The sequence below is a fragment of the Carcharodon carcharias genome, chromosome 24, assembly GCF_017639515.1.
Source record: "Carcharodon carcharias isolate sCarCar2 chromosome 24, sCarCar2.pri, whole genome shotgun sequence".
Taxonomy (NCBI): Eukaryota; Metazoa; Chordata; class Chondrichthyes; order Lamniformes; family Lamnidae; genus Carcharodon; species Carcharodon carcharias.
Genome location: NC_054490.1, coordinates 1,148,923 through 1,169,149, shown reverse-complemented (window position 1 = coordinate 1,169,149; position 20,227 = coordinate 1,148,923). Strand labels below are relative to the sequence as shown.

The window sequence follows — 20,227 nt, the reverse complement described above, 5'->3', positions numbered from 1 at the left end:
TCCTTACCCTGCTGAATAAACAGTTACACTGACTGATCCTTACCCTGCTGAATAAACAGTTACACTGACTGATCCTTACCCTGCTGAATAAACAGTTACACTGACTGATCCTTACCCTGCTGAATAAACAGTTACACTGACTGATCCTTACCCTGCTGAATAAACAGTTACACTGACTGATCCTTACCCTGCTGAATAAACAGTTACACTGACTGATCCTTACCCTGCTGAATAAACAGTTACACTGACTGATCCTTACCCTGCTGAATAAACAGTTACACTGACTGATCCTTACCCTGCTGAATAAACAGTTACACTGACTGATCCTTACCCTGCTGAATAAACAGTTACACTGACTGATCCTTACCCTGCTGAATAAACAGTTACACTGACTGATCCTTACCCTGCTGAATAAACAGTTACACTGACTGATCCTTACCCTGCTGAATAAACAGTTACACTGACTGATCCTTACCCTGCTGAATAAACAGTTACACTGACTGATCCTTACCCTGCTGAATAAACAGTTACACTGACTGATCCTTACCCTGCTGAATAAACAGTTACACTGACTGATCCTTACCCTGCTGAATAAACAGTTACACTGACTGATCCTTACCCTGCTGAATAAACAGTTACACTGACTGATCCTTACCCTGCTGAATAAACAGTTACACTGACTGATCCTTACCCTGCTGAATAAACAGTTACACTGACTGATCCTTACCCTGCTGAATAAACAGTTACACTGACTGATCCTTACCCTGCTGAATAAACAGTTACACTGACTGATCCTTACCCTGCTGAATAAACAGTTACACTGACTGATCCTTACCCTGCTGAATAAACAGTTACACTGACTGATCCTTACCCTGCTGAATAAACAGTTACACTGACTGATCCTTACCCTGCTGAATAAACAGTTACACTGACTGATCCTTACCCTGCTGAATAAACAGTTACACTGACTGATCCTTACCCTGCTGAATAAACAGTTACACTGACTGATCCTTACCCTGCTGAATAAACAGTTACACTGACTGATCCTTACCCTGCTGAATAAACAGTTACACTGACTGATCCTTACCCTGCTGAATAAACAGTTACACTGACTGATCCTTACCCTGCTGAATAAACAGTTACACTGACTGATCCTTACCCTGCTGAATAAACAGTTACACTGACTGATCCTTACCCTGCTGAATAAACAGTTACACTGACTGATCCTTACCCTGCTGAATAAACAGTTACACTGACTGATCCTTACCCTGCTGAATAAACAGTTACACTGACTGATCCTTACCCTGCTGAATAAACAGTTACACTGACTGATCCTTACCCTGCTGAATAAACAGTTACACTGACTGATCCTTACCCTGCTGAATAAACAGTTACACTGACTGATCCTTACCCTGCTGAATAAACAGTTACACTGACTGATCCTTACCCTGCTGAATAAACAGTTACACTGACTGATCCTTACCCTGCTGAATAAACAGTTACACTGACTGATCCTTACCCTGCTGAATAAACAGTTACACTGACTGATCCTTACCCTGCTGAATAAACAGTTACACTGACTGATCCTTACCCTGCTGAATAAACAGTTACACTGACTGATCCTTACCCTGCTGAATAAACAGTTACACTGACTGATCCTTACCCTGCTGAATAAACAGTTACACTGACTGATCCTTACCCTGCTGAATAAACAGTTACACTGACTGATCCTTACCCTGCTGAATAAACAGTTACACTGACTGATCCTTACCCTGCTGAATAAACAGTTACACTGACTGATCCTTACCCTGCTGAATAAACAGTTACACTGACTGATCCTTACCCTGCTGAATAAACAGTTACACTGACTGATCCTTACCCTGCTGAATAAACAGTTACACTGACTGATCCTTACCCTGCTGAATAAACAGTTACACTGACTGATCCTTACCCTGCTGAATAAACAGTTACACTGACTGATCCTTACCCTGCTGAATAAACAGTTACACTGACTGATCCTTACCCTGCTGAATAAACAGTTACACTGACTGATCCTTACCCTGCTGAATAAACAGTTACACTGACTGATCCTTACCCTGCTGAATAAACAGTTACACTGACTGATCCTTACCCTGCTGAATAAACAGTTACACTGACTGATCCTTACCCTGCTGAATAAACAGTTACACTGACTGATCCTTACCCTGCTGAATAAACAGTTACACTGACTGATCCTTACCCTGCTGAATAAACAGTTACACTGACTGATCCTTACCCTGCTGAATAAACAGTTACACTGACTGATCCTTACCCTGCTGAATAAACAGTTACACTGACTGATCCTTACCCTGCTGAATAAACAGTTACACTGACTGATCCTTACCCTGCTGAATAAACAGTTACACTGACTGATCCTTACCCTGCTGAATAAACAGTTACACTGACTGATCCTTACCCTGCTGAATAAACAGTTACACTGACTGATCCTTACCCTGCTGAATAAACAGTTACACTGACTGATCCTTACCCTGCTGAATAAACAGTTACACTGACTGATCCTTACCCTGCTGAATAAACAGTTACACTGACTGATCCTTACCCTGCTGAATAAACAGTTACACTGACTGATCCTTACCCTGCTGAATAAACAGTTACACTGACTGATCCTTACCCTGCTGAATAAACAGTTACACTGACTGATCCTTACCCTGCTGAATAAACAGTTACACTGACTGATCCTTACCCTGCTGAATAAACAGTTACACTGACTGATCCTTACCCTGCTGAATAAACAGTTACACTGACTGATCCTTACCCTGCTGAATAAACAGTTACACTGACTGATCCTTACCCTGCTGAATAAACAGTTACACTGACTGATCCTTACCCTGCTGAATAAACAGTTACACTGACTGATCCTTACCCTGCTGAATAAACAGTTACACTGACTGATCCTTACCCTGCTGAATAAACAGTTACACTGACTGATCCTTACCCTGCTGAATAAACAGTTACACTGACTGATCCTTACCCTGCTGAATAAACAGTTACACTGACTGATCCTTACCCTGCTGAATAAACAGTTACACTGACTGATCCTTACCCTGCTGAATAAACAGTTACACTGACTGATCCTTACCCTGCTGAATAAACAGTTACACTGACTGATCCTTACCCTGCTGAATAAACAGTTACACTGACTGATCCTTACCCTGCTGAATAAACAGTTACACTGACTGATCCTTACCCTGCTGAATAAACAGTTACACTGACTGATCCTTACCCTGCTGAATAAACAGTTACACTGACTGATCCTTACCCTGCTGAATAAACAGTTACACTGACTGATCCTTACCCTGCTGAATAAACAGTTACACTGACTGATCCTTACCCTGCTGAATAAACAGTTACACTGACTGATCCTTACCCTGCTGAATAAACAGTTACACTGACTGATCCTTACCCTGCTGAATAAACAGTTACACTGACTGATCCTTACCCTGCTGAATAAACAGTTACACTGACTGATCCTTACCCTGCTGAATAAACAGTTACACTGACTGATCCTTACCCTGCTGAATAAACAGTTACACTGACTGATCCTTACCCTGCTGAATAAACAGTTACACTGACTGATCCTTACCCTGCTGAATAAACAGTTACACTGACTGATCCTTACCCTGCTGAATAAACAGTTACACTGACTGATCCTTACCCTGCTGAATAAACAGTTACACTGACTGATCCTTACCCTGCTGAATAAACAGTTACACTGACTGATCCTTACCCTGCTGAATAAACAGTTACACTGACTGATCCTTACCCTGCTGAATAAACAGTTACACTGACTGATCCTTACCCTGCTGAATAAACAGTTACACTGACTGATCCTTACCCTGCTGAATAAACAGTTACACTGACTGATCCTTACCCTGCTGAATAAACAGTTACACTGACTGATCCTTACCCTGCTGAATAAACAGTTACACTGACTGATCCTTACCCTGCTGAATAAACAGTTACACTGACTGATCCTTACCCTGCTGAATAAACAGTTACACTGACTGATCCTTACCCTGCTGAATAAACAGTTACACTGACTGATCCTTACCCTGCTGAATAAACAGTTACACTGACTGATCCTTACCCTGCTGAATAAACAGTTACACTGACTGATCCTTACCCTGCTGAATAAACAGTTACACTGACTGATCCTTACCCTGCTGAATAAACAGTTACACTGACTGATCCTTACCCTGCTGAATAAACAGTTACACTGACTGATCCTTACCCTGCTGAATAAACAGTTACACTGACTGATCCTTACCCTGCTGAATAAACAGTTACACTGACTGATCCTTACCCTGCTGAATAAACAGTTACACTGACTGATCCTTACCCTGCTGAATAAACAGTTACACTGACTGATCCTTACCCTGCTGAATAAACAGTTACACTGACTGATCCTTACCCTGCTGAATAAACAGTTACACTGACTGATCCTTACCCTGCTGAATAAACAGTTACACTGACTGATCCTTACCCTGCTGAATAAACAGTTACACTGACTGATCCTTACCCTGCTGAATAAACAGTTACACTGACTGATCCTTACCCTGCTGAATAAACAGTTACACTGACTGATCCTTACCCTGCTGAATAAACAGTTACACTGACTGATCCTTACCCTGCTGAATAAACAGTTACACTGACTGATCCTTACCCTGCTGAATAAACAGTTACACTGACTGATCCTTACCCTGCTGAATAAACAGTTACACTGACTGATCCTTACCCTGCTGAATAAACAGTTACACTGACTGATCCTTACCCTGCTGAATAAACAGTTACACTGACTGATCCTTACCCTGCTGAATAAACAGTTACACTGACTGATCCTTACCCTGCTGAATAAACAGTTACACTGACTGATCCTTACCCTGCTGAATAAACAGTTACACTGACTGATCCTTACCCTGCTGAATAAACAGTTACACTGACTGATCCTTACCCTGCTGAATAAACAGTTACACTGACTGATCCTTACCCTGCTGAATAAACAGTTACACTGACTGATCCTTACCCTGCTGAATAAACAGTTACACTGACTGATCCTTACCCTGCTGAATAAACAGTTACACTGACTGATCCTTACCCTGCTGAATAAACAGTTACACTGACTGATCCTTACCCTGCTGAATAAACAGTTACACTGACTGATCCTTACCCTGCTGAATAAACAGTTACACTGACTGATCCTTACCCTGCTGAATAAACAGTTACACTGACTGATCCTTACCCTGCTGAATAAACAGTTACACTGACTGATCCTTACCCTGCTGAATAAACAGTTACACTGACTGATCCTTACCCTGCTGAATAAACAGTTACACTGACTGATCCTTACCCTGCTGAATAAACAGTTACACTGACTGATCCTTACCCTGCTGAATAAACAGTTACACTGACTGATCCTTACCCTGCTGAATAAACAGTTACACTGACTGATCCTTACCCTGCTGAATAAACAGTTACACTGACTGATCCTTACCCTGCTGAATAAACAGTTACACTGACTGATCCTTACCCTGCTGAATAAACAGTTACACTGACTGATCCTTACCCTGCTGAATAAACAGTTACACTGACTGATCCTTACCCTGCTGAATAAACAGTTACACTGACTGATCCTTACCCTGCTGAATAATCAGTTACACTGACTGATCCTTACCCTGCTGAATAAACAGTTACAGTGACTGATCCTTACCCTGCTGAATAAACAGTTACACTGACTGATCCTTACCCTGCTGAATAAACAGTTACACTGACTGATCCTTACCCTGCTGAATAAACAGTTACAATGACTGATCCTTACCCTGCTGAATAAACAGTTACACTGACTGATCCTTACCCTGCTGAATAAACAGTAACACTGACTGATCCTTACCCTGCTGAATAAACAGTTACACTGTCTGCTCCTTACCCTGCTGAATAAACAATTACACTGACTGATCCTTACCCTGCTGAATAAACCGTTACACTGACTGATCCTTACCCTGCTGAATAAACAGTTACACTGACTGATCCTTAACCTGCTGAATAAACAGTTACACTGACTGATCCTTACCCTGCTGAATAAACAGTTACACTGACTGATCCTTACCCTGCTGAATAAACTGTTTCACTGACTGATCGTTATCCTGCTGAATAAACAGTTACAGTGACTGATCCTTACCCTGCTAAATAATCAGTTTACAGTGACTGATCCTTACCTTTCTGAATAAACAGTTACACTGACTGATCCTTACCCTGCTGAATAAACAGTTACAGTGACTGATCCTTACCCTGCTGAATAAACAGTTACACTGACTGATCCTTACCCTGCTGAATAAACAGTTACAGTGACTGATCCTTACCCTGCTGAATAAACAGTTACACTGAGTGATCCTTACCCTGCTGAATAAACAGTTACACTGACTGATTCTTACCCTGCTGAATAACAGTTACACTGACTGATCCTTACCTTGCTGAATACACAGTGACAGTGACTGATCCTTACCCTGCTGAATAAACAGTCACACTTACTGATCCTTACCCTGCTGAATACACAGTGACAGTGACTGATCCTTACCCTGCTGAATGAACAGTCACACTTACTGATCCTTACCCTGCTGAATAAACAGTTACACTGACTGATCCTTACTCTGCTGAATAATCAGTTAATCTGAGTGATCCTTACCCTGCTGAATAAACAGTTACACTGACTGATCCTTACCCTGCTGGATAAACAGTTACAGTGACTGATCGTTACCCTGCTGAATAAACAGTTACACTAACTGATCCTTACTCTGTTGAATAAACAATTACAGTGACTGATCCTTACCCTGCTGATTAACCAGTTACAGTGACTGATCCTTACCCTGTTGAATAAACAGTTACACTGACTGATCCTTACCCTGCTGAATAAACAGTTACACTGACTGGTCCTTACCCTGCTGAATAAACAGTTACACTGACTGATCCTTACCCTGCTGAATAAACAGTTACACTGACATCCTTACCCTGCTGAATAAACTGTTTCACTGACTGATCGTTATCCTGCTGAATAAATAGTTACAGTGACTGATCCTTACCCTGCTAAATAAACAGTTACAGTGACTGATCCTTACCTTTCTGAATAAACAGTTACACTGACTGATCCTTACCCTGCTGAATAAACAGTTACACTGACTGATCCTTACCCTGCTGAATAAACAGTTACACTGACTGATCCTTACCCTGCTGAATAAACAGTTACAGTGACTGATCCTTACCCTGCTGAATAAACAGTTACACTGAGTGATCCTTACCCTGCTGAATAAACAGTTACACTGACTGATTCTTACCCTGCTGAATAAACAGTTACACTAACTGATCCTTACTCTGTTGAATAAACAGTTACAGTGACTGATCCTTACCCTGCTGAATAAACAGTTACACTAACTGATCCTTACTCTGTTGAATAAACAGTGACAGTGACTGATCCTTTCCCTGCTGAATAAACAGTTACACTGACTGATCCTTACCCTGCTGAATTGACAGTTACACTGACTGATCCTTACCCTGCTGATTAAACAGTTACTGTGACTGATCCTTACCCTGCTGAATAAACAGTTACACTGACTGATCCTTACCCTGCTGAATAAACAGTTATACTGACTGATCCTTACCCTGCTGAATACACAGTGACAGTGACTCTTCCTTACCCTGCTGAATAAACAGTCACACTTACTGATCCTTACCCTGCTGAATCCACAGTGACAGTGACTGATCCTTACCCTGCTGAATGAACAGTCACACTTACTGATCCTTACCCTGCTGAATAAACAGTTACACTGACTGATCCTTACCCTGCTGAATAAACAGTTACACTGACTGATGCTTACCCTGCTGAATAAACAGTTGCACTGACTGATCCTTACCCTGCTGAATAAACAGTTACAGTGACTGATTCTTACCCTGCTGAATAAACAGTTACACTGACTGATCCTTACTCTGTTGAATAAACCGTGACAGTGACTGATCCTTACCCTGTTGAATAAACAATTACACTAACTGATCCTTACTCTGTTGAATAAACAGTTATAGTGACTGATCCTTACCCTGCTTTATAATCAGTTACACTGACTGATCCTTACCCTGCTGAATAAACAGTTATAGTGACTGATCCTTGCCCTGCTGAATAAACAGTTACGCTGACTGATCCTTACGCTGCTGAATAAACAGTGACACTGACTGATCCTTATCCTGCTGAATAAACAGTTACAGTGACTGATCCTTACCATGCTGAATAAACAGTTACTCTCACTGATCCTTACCCTGCTGAATAAACAGTAACACTGGCTGATCCTTACCCTGTTGAATAAACAGTTACAGTGACTGATCCTTACCCTGCTGAATAAACAGTTACACTGACTGATCCTTCCCCTGCTGAATAAACAGTTACACTGACTGATCCTTACCCTGCTGAATACACAGTTACACTGACTTTTCCTTACCCTGCTGAATAAACAGTAACACTGACTGATCCTTACCCTGCTGAATAAACAGTTACAGTGACTGATCCTTACCCTGCTGAATAATCAGTTACACTGACTGATCCTTACCCTGCTGAATAAACAGTTACACTGTCTGCTCCTTACCCTGCTGAATAAACAATTACACTGACTGATCCTTACCCTGCTGAATAAACCGTTACACTGACTGATCCTTACCCTGCTGAATAAACAGTTACACTGACTGGTCCTTAACCTGCTGAATAAACAGTTACACTGACTGATCCTTACCCTGCTGAATAAACAGTTACACTGACTGATCCTTACCCTGCTGAATAAACTGTTTCACTGACTGATCGTTATCCTGCTGAATAAACAGTTACAGTGACTGATCCTTACCCTGCTAAATAATCAGTTACAGTGACTGATCCTTACCTTTCTGAATAAACAGTTGCACTGACTGATCCTTACCCTGCTGAATAAACAGTTACAGTGACTGATCCTTACCCTGCTGAATAAACAGTTACACTGACTGATCCTTACCCTGCTGAATAAACAGTTACAGTGACTGATCCTTACCCTGCTGAATAAACAGTTACACTGAGTGATCCTTACCCTGCTGAATAAACAGTTACACTGACTGATTCTTACCCTGCTGAATAACAGTTACACTGACTGATCCTTACCTTGCTGAATACACAGTGACAGTGACTGATCCTTACCCTGCTGAATAAACAGTCACACTTACTGATCCTTACCCTGCTGAATCCACAGTGACAGTGACTGATCCTTACCCTGCTGAATGAACAGTCACACTTACTGATCCTTACCCTGCTGAATAAACAGTTACACTGACTGATCCTTACTCTGCTGAATAATCAGTTAATCTGAGTGATCCTTACCCTGCTGAATAAACAGTTACACTGACTGATCCTTACCCTGCTGGATAAACAGTTACAGTGACTGATCGTTACCCTGCTGAATAAACAGTTACACTAACTGATCCTTACTCTGTTGAATAAACAATTACAGTGACTGATCCTTACCCTGCTGATTAACCAGTTACAGTGACTGATCCTTACCCTGTTGAATAAACCGTTACACTGACTGATCCTTACCCTGCTGAATAAACAGTTACACTGACTGGTCCTTAACCTGCTGAATAAACAGTTACACTGACTGATCCTTACCCTGCTGAATAAACAGTTACACTGACATCCTTACCCTGCTGAATAAACTGTTTCACTGACTGATCGTTATCCTGCTGAATAAATAGTTACAGTGACTGATCCTTACCCTGCTGAATAAACAGTTACAGTGACTGATCCTTACCCTTCTGAATAAACAGTTACACTGACTGATCCTTACCCTGCTGAATAAACAGTTACACTGACTGATCCTTACCCTGCTGAATAAACAGTTACACTGACTGATCCTTACCCTGCTGAATAAACAGTTACAGTGACTGATCCTTACCCTGCTGAATAAACAGTTACACTGAGTGATCCTTACCCTGCTGAATAAACAGTTACACTGACTGATTCTTACCCTGCTGAATAAACAGTTACACTAACTGATCCTTACTCTGTTGAATAAACAGTTACAGTGACTGATCCTTACCCTGCTGAATAAACAGTTACACTGACTGATCCTTACTCTGCTGAATAAACAGTGACAGTGACTGATCCTTTCCCTGCTGAATAAACAGTTACACTGACTGATCCTTACCCTGCTGAATTGACAGTTACACTGACTGATCCTTACCCTGCTGATTAAACAGTTACTGTGACTGATCCTTACCCTGCTGAATAAACAGTTACACTAACTGATTCTTACCCTGCTGAATAAACAGTTATACTGACTGATCCTTACCCTGCTGAATACACAGTGACAGTGACTCTTCCTTACCCTGCTGAATAAACAGTCACACTTACTGATCCTTACCCTGCTGAATCCACAGTGACAGTGACTGATCCTTACCCTGCTGAATGAACAGTCACACTTACTGATCCTTACCCTGCTGAATAAACAGTTACACTGACTGATCCTTACCCTGCTGAATAACCAGTTAATCTGAGTGATCCTTACCCTGCTGAATAAACAGTTACACTGACTGATCCTTACCCTGCTGGATAAACAGTTACAGTGACTGATCCTTACCCTGCTGAATAAACAGTTACACTAACTGATCCTTACTCTGTTGAATAAACAGTTACAGTGTCTGATCCTTACCCTGCTGAATAAACAGTTACACTAACTGATCCTTACTCTGTTGAATAAACAGTGACAGTGACTGATCCTTTCCCTGCTGAATAAACAGTTACACTGACTGATCCTTACCCTGCTGAATTGACAGTTACACTGACTGATCCTTACCCTGCTGATTAAACAGTTGCAGTGACTGATCCTTACCCTGCTGAATAAACAGTTACACTGACTGATCCTTACCCTGCTGAATAAACAGTTACACTGACTGATCCTTACCCTGCTGAATAAACAGTTGCACTGACTGATCCTTACCCTGCTGAATAAACAGTTACAGTGACTGATCCTTACCCTGCTGAATAAACAGTTACACTGACTGATCCTTACCCTGCTGAATAAAAAGTTACACTGACTGATCCTTACCCTGCTGAATAAACAGTTACACTGACTGATCCTTACCCTGCTGAATAAACAGTTTCACTGTCTCATCCTTACCCTGCTGAATAAACAGTAACACTGACTGATCCTTACCCTGCTGAATAAACAGTTACACTGACTGATGCTTACCCTGCTGAATAAACAGTTATAGTGACTGATCCTTACCCTGCTGAATAATCAGTTACACTGACTGATCCTTACCCTGCTGAATAAACAGTTATAGTGACTGATCCTTACCCTGCTGAATAAACAGTTACGCTGACTAATCCTTACCCTGCTGAATAAACAGTGACACTGACTGATCCTTACCCTGCTGAATAAACAGTTAAAGTGACTGATCCTTACCGTGCTGAATAAACAGTTACTCTGACTGATCCTTACCCTGCTGAATAAACAGTTACTCTGACTGATCCTTACCCTGCTGAATAAACAGTAACACTGACTGATCCTTACCCTGTTGAATTAACAGTTACAGTGACTGATCCTTACCCTGCTGAATAAACAGTAACACTGACTGATCCTTACCCTGCTGAATAAACAGTTACACTGACTGATCCTTACCCTGCTGAATAAACAGTTATAGTGACTAATTTTACCCTGCTGAATAATCAGTTACACTGATTGATCCTTACCCTGCTGAATAAACAGTTACAGTGACTGATCCTTACCCTGCTGAATAAACAGTTACACTGACTGATCCTTACCCTGCTGAATAAACAGTTACACTGACTGATCCTTACCCTGCTGAATACACAGTTACACTGACTGATCCTTACCCTGCTGAATAAACAGTAACACTGCCTGATCCTTACCCTGTTGAATAAACAGTTACAGTGACTGATCCTTACCCTGCTGAATAAACAGTTACACTGACTGATCCTTCCCCTGCTGAATAAACAGTTACACTGACTGATCCTTACCCTGCTGAATACACAGTTACACTGACTGATCCTTACCCTGCTGAATAAACAGTAACACTGACTGATCCTTACCCTGCTGAATAAACAGTTACAGTGACTGATCCTTACCCTGCTGAATAATCAGTTACACTGACTGATCCTTACCCTGCTGAATAAACAGTTACAGTGACTGATCCTTACCCTGCTGAATAAACAGTTACACTGACTGTTCCTTACCCTGCTGAATAAACAGTTACACTGACTGATCCTTACCCTGCTTAATAAACAGTTACAATGACTGATCCTTACCCTGCTGAATAAACAGTTACACTGACTGATCCTTACCCTGCTGAATAAACAGTAACACTGACTGATCCTTACCCTGCTGAATAAACAGTTACACTGTCTGCTCCTTACCCTGCTGAATAAACAATTACACTGACTGATCCTTACCCTGCTGAATAAACCGTTACACTGACTGATCCTTACCCTGCTGAATAAACAGTTACACTGACTGGTCCTTAACCTGCTGAATATACAGTTACACTGACTGATCCTTACCCTGCTGAATAAACAGTTATACTGACTGATCCTTACCCTGCTGAATAAACTGTTTCACTGACTGATCGTTATCCTGCTGAATAAACAGTTACAGTGACTGATCCTTACCCTGCTAAATAAACAGTTACAGTGACTGATCCTTACCTTTCTGAATAAACAGTTACACTGACTGATCCTTACCCTGCTGAATAAACAGTTACACTGACTGATCCTTACCCTGCTGAATAAACAGTTACACTGACTGATCCTTACCCTGCTGAATAAACAGGAAAAGTGACTGTTCCTTACCCTGCTGAATACACAGTGCCAGTGACTGATCCTTACCCTGCTGAATAAACAGTCACACTTACTGATCCTTACCCTGCTGAATCCACAGTGACAGTGACTGATCCTTACCCTGCTGAATGAACAGTCACACTAACTGATCCTTACTCTGTTGAATAAACAGTGACAGTGACTGATCCTTCCCTGCTGAATAAACAGTTACACTGACTGATCCTTACCCTGCTGAATTGACAGTTACACTGACTGATCCTTACCCTGCTGATTAAACAGTTACAGTGACTGATCCTTACCCTGCTGAATAAACAGTTACACTAACTGATCCTTACTCTGTTGAATAAACAGTGACATTGACTGATCCTTACCCTGCTGAATAAACAGTTACACTGACTGATCCTTACCCTGCTGAATAAACAGTTACACTGACTGATCCTTACCCTGCTGAATAAACAGTTGCACTGACTGATCCTTACCCTGCTGAATAAACAGTTACAGTGACTGATTCTTACCCTGCTGAATAAACAGTTACACTGACTGATCCTTACCCTGCTGAATAAAAAGTTACACTGACTGATCCTTACCCTGCTGAATAAACAGTTACACTGACTGATCCTTACCCTGCTGAATAAACAGTTTCACTGTCTCATCCTTACCCTGCTGAATAAACAGTAACACTGACTGATCCTTACCCTGCTGAATAAACAGTTACACTGACTGATCCTTACCCTGCTGAATAAACAGTTATAGTGACTGATCCTTACCCTGCTGAATAATCAGTTACACTGACTGATCCTTACCCTGCTGAATAAACAGTTATAGTGACTGATCCTTACCCTGCTGAATAAACAGTTACGCTGACTGATCCTTACCCTGCTGAATAAACAGTGACACTGACTGATCCTTACCCTGCTGAATAAACAGTTACAGTGACTGATCCGTACCGTGCTGAATAAGCAGTTACTCTGACTGATCCTTACCCTGCTGAATAAACAGTTACTCTGACTGATCCTTAACCTGCTGAATACACAGTTACACTGACTGATCCTTACCCTGCTGAATAAACAGTAACACTGACTGATCCTTACCCTGCTGAATAAACAGTTACACTAACTGATCCTTACTCTGTTGAATAAACAGTGACAGTGACTGATCCTTACCCTGCTGAATAAACAATTACACTAACTGATCCTTACTCTGTTGAATAAACAGTTACAGTGACTGATCCTTACCCTGCTGAATAAACAGTTACACTAACTGATCCTTACTCTGTTGAATAAACAGTGACAGTGACTGATCCTTTCCCTGCTGAATAAACAGTTACACTGACTGATCCTTACCCTGCTGAATACACAGTTACACTGACTGATCCTTACCCTGCTGAATAAACAGTTACAATGACTGATCCTTACCCTGCTGGATAAACAGTTACACTAACTGATCCTTACTCTGTTGAATAAACAGTGACAGTGACTGATCCTTACCCTGCTGAGTAAACAGTTACACTGACTGATCCTTACCCTGCTGAATAAACAGTTACAATGACTGATCCTTACCCTGCTGAATAAACTGTTACACTGACTGATCCTTACCCTGCTGAATAAACAGTAACACTGACTGATCCTTACCCTGCTGAATAAACAATTACAGTGACTGATCCTTACCCTGCTGAATAAACAGTTACACTGACTGATCCTTACCCTGCTGAATAAACCGTTACAGTGACTGATCCTTACCCTGCTGAATAAACAGTTACACTGACTGATCCTTACCCTGCTGAATAAACAGTTACACTGACTGATCCTTACCCTGCTGAATAAACAGTTACAGTGATTGATCGTTACTCTGCTGAATAAACAGTTACACTGACTGATGCTTACCCTGCTGAATAAACAGTCACACTGACTGATCCTTACCCTGCTGAAGAAACAGTAACACTGACTGATCCTTACCCTGCTGAATAAACAGTTACTCTGAGTGATCCTTACCCTGCTGAATAAACAGTCATACTGACTGATCCTTTCCCTGCTTAATATTTTGTTACAATGACTGATCCTTACCCTTCTGAATAAACAGTTACACTGACTGATCCTGACCCTGTTGAATAAACAGTTACAATGACTGATCCTTACCCTGCTGAATAAACAGTTACACTGACTGATCCTTTCCCTGCTGAATAAGCAGTTACAGTGACTGATCCTTACCCTGCTGAATAAACAGTTACACTGACTGATCCTTTCCCTGCTGAATAAGCAGTTACAGTGACTGATCCTTACCCTGCTGGATAAACAGTTACACTGACTGATCCTTTCCCTGCTGAATAAGCAGTTACAGTGACTGATCCTTACCCTGCTGAATAAACAGTTACACTGACTGATCCTTTCCCTGCTGAATAAGCAGTTACAGTGACTGATCCTTACCCTGCTGGATAAACAGTAACCCTGACTGATCCTTACCCTGCTGAATAAACAGTTACACTGACTGATCCTTTCCCTGCTGAATAAGCAGTTACTCTGACTGATCCTTACTCTGCTGAAAAGCAGTTACTCTGTCTGATTAGTACTCTGCTGAATAAACAGTTACAATGACTGATCCTTACCCTGCTGAATAAACAGTTACACTGACTGATCCTTACCCTGCTGAAAAACAGTTACTCTGACTGATCCTTTGCTTAATAGACAGTTACACTGGCTGATCCTTACCCTGTTGAATAAGCAGTTACACTGACTGATCGTTACCCTGCTGAATAAACAGTTACACTGACTGATCCTTACCCTGCTGAATAAACAGTTACACTGACTGATCCTTACACTGCTGAATAAACAGTTACAGTGACTGATCCTTACCCTGCTGAATAAACAGTTACAGTGACTGATCCTTACCCTGCTGAATACACAGTGACAGTGACTGATCCTTACCCTGCTGAATAAACATTCACACTTACTGATCCTTACCCTGCTGAATCCACAGTGACAGTGGCTGATCCTTACCCTGCTGAATGAACAGTTAATCTGAGTGATCCTTACCCTGCTGAATGAACAGTTACACTGACTGATCCTTACCCTGCTGAATAAACAGTTACACTGACTGATCCTTACCCTGCTGGATAAACAGTTACAGTGACTGATCCTTACCCTGCTGAATAAACAGTTACACTAACTGATCCTTACTCTGTTGAATAAACAGTGACAGTGACTGATCCTTACCCTGCTGAATAAACAATTACACTAACTGATCCTTACTCTGTTGAATAAACAGTTACAGTGACTGATCCTTACCCTGCTGAATAAACAGTTACACTAACTGATCCTTACTCTGTTGAATAAACAGTGACAGTGACTGATCCTTTCCCTGCTGAATAAACAGTTACACTGACTGATCCTTACCCTGCTGAATAGACAGTTACACTGACTGATCCTTACCCTGCTGATTAAACAGTTACAGTGACTGATCCTTACCCTGCTGGATAAACAGTTACACTAACTGATCCTTACTCTGTTGAATAAACAGTGACAGTGACTGATCCTTACCCTGCTGAATAAACAGTTACACTGACTGATCCTTACCCTGCTGAAGAAACAGTTACGCTGACTGATCCTTACCCTGCTGAATAAACAGTTACAGTGACTGATCCTTTCCCTGCTGAATAAACAGTTTCACTGACTGATCCTTACTCTGTTGAATAAACAGTGACAGTGACTGATCCTTACTCTGCGGAATAAACAGTTACAGTGTCTGATCCTTACCCTGCTGAATAAACAGTTACACTGACTGATCCTTACTCTGTTGAATAAACAGTGACAGTTACTGATCCTTACTCTGCGGAATAAACAGTTACAGTGACTGATCCTTACCCTGCTGAATAAACAGTTACACTGACTGATCCTTACCCTGCTGAATAAACAGTTACACTGACTGATCCTTACCCTGCTGAATAAACAGTTACACTCACTGATCCTTACCCTGCTGAATAAACAGTTACACTGACTTATCCTTACCCTGCTGAATAAACAGTTACACTGACTGATCCTTTCCCTGCTGAATAAACAGTTACTCTGACTGATCGTTACCCTGCTGAATAAACAGTTACAGTGACTGATCCTTACCCTGCTGAATAAACAGTTACAGTGACTGATCCTTACCCTGCTGAATAAACAGTTACACTGACTGATCCTTACCCTGCTGAATAAACAGTCACAGTGACTGATCCTTACCCTGCTGAATAAACAGTTACACTGACTCATCCTTACCCTGCTGAATAAACAGTTACGCTGACTCATCCTTACCCTGCTGAATACACAGTTACACTCACTGATCCTTACCCTGCTGAATACACAGTTATACTGACTGATCCTTACCCTGCTGAATACACAGTTACACTCACTGATCCTTACCCTGCTGAATACACAGTTATACTGACTGATCCTTACCCTGCTGAATACACAGTTACACTGACTGATCCTTACCCTGCTGAATACACAGTTACACTGATCCTTACCCTGCTGAATAAACAGTTACACTGACTGATCCTTATCCTGCTGAATATAAACTAATTCTGCAATTACCGTGAGTGACCATTACCCAAACTTAGGGTGAGAACTAAAGCAGCGATGCTCTGTTGGACAGTGATGCTCCACCAGTACAGCGTTCTTTCAGTAGTGACCCTTTGACATTTTAGCTCTCCCTCAGTACTGACCCTCCGACAGTGCAGCATTCCTTCAGTACTGACCCTAGACAGTGCGTCACTCCCTCAGTACTGACCCTCCGTCAGTGCAGCGCTCCCTCAGTCCTGACCCTCCGACAGTGCGGCACTCCCTCAGTACTGACCCTCTGACAGCAGCACTCCCTCATTACTAACCCTGCGACAGTGCGGCATTCCCTCTGTACTGACCCTGCGACATTTCGGCACTCCCTCTGTCCTGACCCTCCGACAGTGCGGCACTCCCTTAGTACTGACCGTCCAACATTGCAGCGCTCCCTCAGTTCTGACCCTCCGACAGTGCGGCGCTCCCTCAGTACTGACCCGCCGACAGTGCGGCACTCCCTCAGTGCTGACCCTGTGACAGTGCGGCACTTCCTCAGTGCTGACCCTGTGACAGTGCGGCACTCCCTCAGTGCTGACCCTCTGACAGTGCGGCACTCTCTCAGCACTGACCCTCCGACAGTGCGGCACTCCCTACGTACTGATCCTCTGACAGTACGGCGCTCCCTCAGTGCTGACCCTCTGACAGTGCGGAACTCCCTCAGCACTGACCCTCTGACAATGCAGCACTACCTCCGTACTGACCCTGCTTCAGTGCGGCACTCCCTCAGTACTGACCCTTCGACAGTGCGGCTCTCCCTCAATACTCAGTGCTACCAGTTGTGGGAGGAGTTGCACCCGATACCGTTCTGTTAAATCTCCCCTTGCTTTTCTGTGCTCGGAGGTGAACAATCACAGCTTCTCTGGTCTCCCCACTTTGTGTGAACTAACTGTCTCTCTCCCTCTTTCTTTTGCCACAGTACTGGGCATTCTCTGACATCCGTACAGGTCGTGTGCTGACCAAGGTCACAGATGAAGCGGCTGGATGTGGTAAGTAGTGCTGCCGATTGACTGGCCCAGGGCATAGACAAGTTAGCAGAACTGGCAGACAGGCGGCAGCTGCAGTTTAACATGGAGAAGCGTGACGTGGTGCATTTTGGTGGAAGGGAGGGGAAGAGGCAGTACAGAGTGAAGAAGCTGCGGGAGACAGAGGGACCTGGGGGGTACATGTGCGTCGATGATTGAATTGTGACAGGGCGCAACGAGAGTGCGGTTAGCACAGTGCACGGGGTCTCGGGCGTCCGAAATAGAGGCGCCCTGTACAGAAGCTGGGATGTTCATGCTGAACCTTTTCTAAAGCTCTGGTTAGGCCCCAACTAGAGCATGGCTCCTGCTTCTGTCCCCCATGCTTTAGGGAGGATGAGAGGGTCCACGAGAGGGTGCGGAGGGGATTTACAAGGACTGTTTTGGGGTTCGGTGGGGGGGTGTTTTTAGCTATGCGGCTGGGTTGTAGAAGCTGGGGTTGTTTTCCATGGAGCGAAGGAGATGGAGGGGAGATCTGAGACGGGGAGGGAGGGGTGTGTACAAAATTAGGACAGGGGGAAGGAGCAGACCAACGGGGCCCGATGCTCGGCCTGTTGCCGCCGTTTTAGCGTTCGGACTCGGCGAGGGGGTGGGGGGGTGGCGCTGGGCGCGCCAGAGGGAGCGTGCTCGCCGGGTTCTGAAGTGGCGCCGAGTCGGGCGAATTCGGAAGGGGAGGTGGGGGTGGCGGGGGCTTAGAGACGAGGTGTAAGCGAAACGCTGCCGGCGCTGAAAACCTGAAATAAAACCGAAACACACACACACCCCAAAATAAAATAACAAACAGAACTACCTGGAAAAACTCAGCAGGTCCGGCAGCCACTGCGGAGAGGGACACAGTTAACGTTTCGAGTCCGTATGACTCTTCAACAGAACAAAGGAAAAATAGAAAAGAGGTGAAATATAAGCTGGTTTAAGGGGGGTTGGGACAAGTAGAGCTGGTTAGAGAGCCAGTGATAGGTGGAGATAACCAAAAGCTGTCACAGACAAAAGGACAAAGAGGTGTTGAAGGTGGTGATATTATCTAAGGAATGTGCTAATTAAGGGTAGAAAGCAGGACGAGCAAGGTACAGATAGCCCTAGTGGGGGTGGGGTGGGGGGTAGGAATCGAAATAGGCTAAAAGGTAGAGATAAAACTATGGGTGGAAATACATTTAAAGATAATAGAAATAGGCGGGAAAAGAAAAACCTACATAAATTATTGGAAAAAACAAAAAGGGAAGGGGGAAGAAACGGAAAGGGGCTGGGGATGGAGGAGAGGGTTCATGGTCTGAAGTTGTTGAACTCAATATTCAGTCCGGAAGGCTGTAAAGTGCCTAGTCGGAAGATGAGGTGCTGTTCCTCCAGTTTGCGTTGGGCTTCACTGGAACTTACCCAAAAGTATAACACCGGGAACACTCAGCGGGTCAGGCAGGTTCCGTGGAGAGAGAGCGAGAGAGAGAGAGAGAGGAAAAACCCCAGTGGACTTGTCAGCTTCAGATGATCTGTCATCTCAACAGGAGACAGAGCGAGATAGAGGTGTAAGAAACTTTAAGCCTGGGGATGGGGACAGGGGGGGCAGGAAGCAGTAAAGGGACGGCCGGTGATAGGGTAGAGGATCGGAGAGATTAAATAAGGTAAGGCCTTCAGCATTGGCGAAGAAAGACATCTTATCGAAGCTTCTCCTCTTGCCCTCATCAGGTGTCGTGAGGTGTAATAACTTTCATAAT

General features: G+C 43.1%; 1 protein-coding gene across 1 annotated transcript in view; it reads left to right on the top strand.

Moving 5' to 3' along the window:
• The window catches only part of prpf19 (pre-mRNA processing factor 19), a gene marked incomplete at its 5' end in the record, with an annotated part of 112,871 nt that overhangs the window by 70,088 nt on the left and 22,556 nt on the right, over positions 1-20,227 (top strand). Inside the window, one exon of the mRNA XM_041173877.1 lies at positions 18,419-18,488. Coding sequence (XP_041029811.1) covers positions 18,419-18,488 — 70 coding nt within the window. The remainder of the gene's footprint in view (positions 1-18,418; positions 18,489-20,227) is intronic.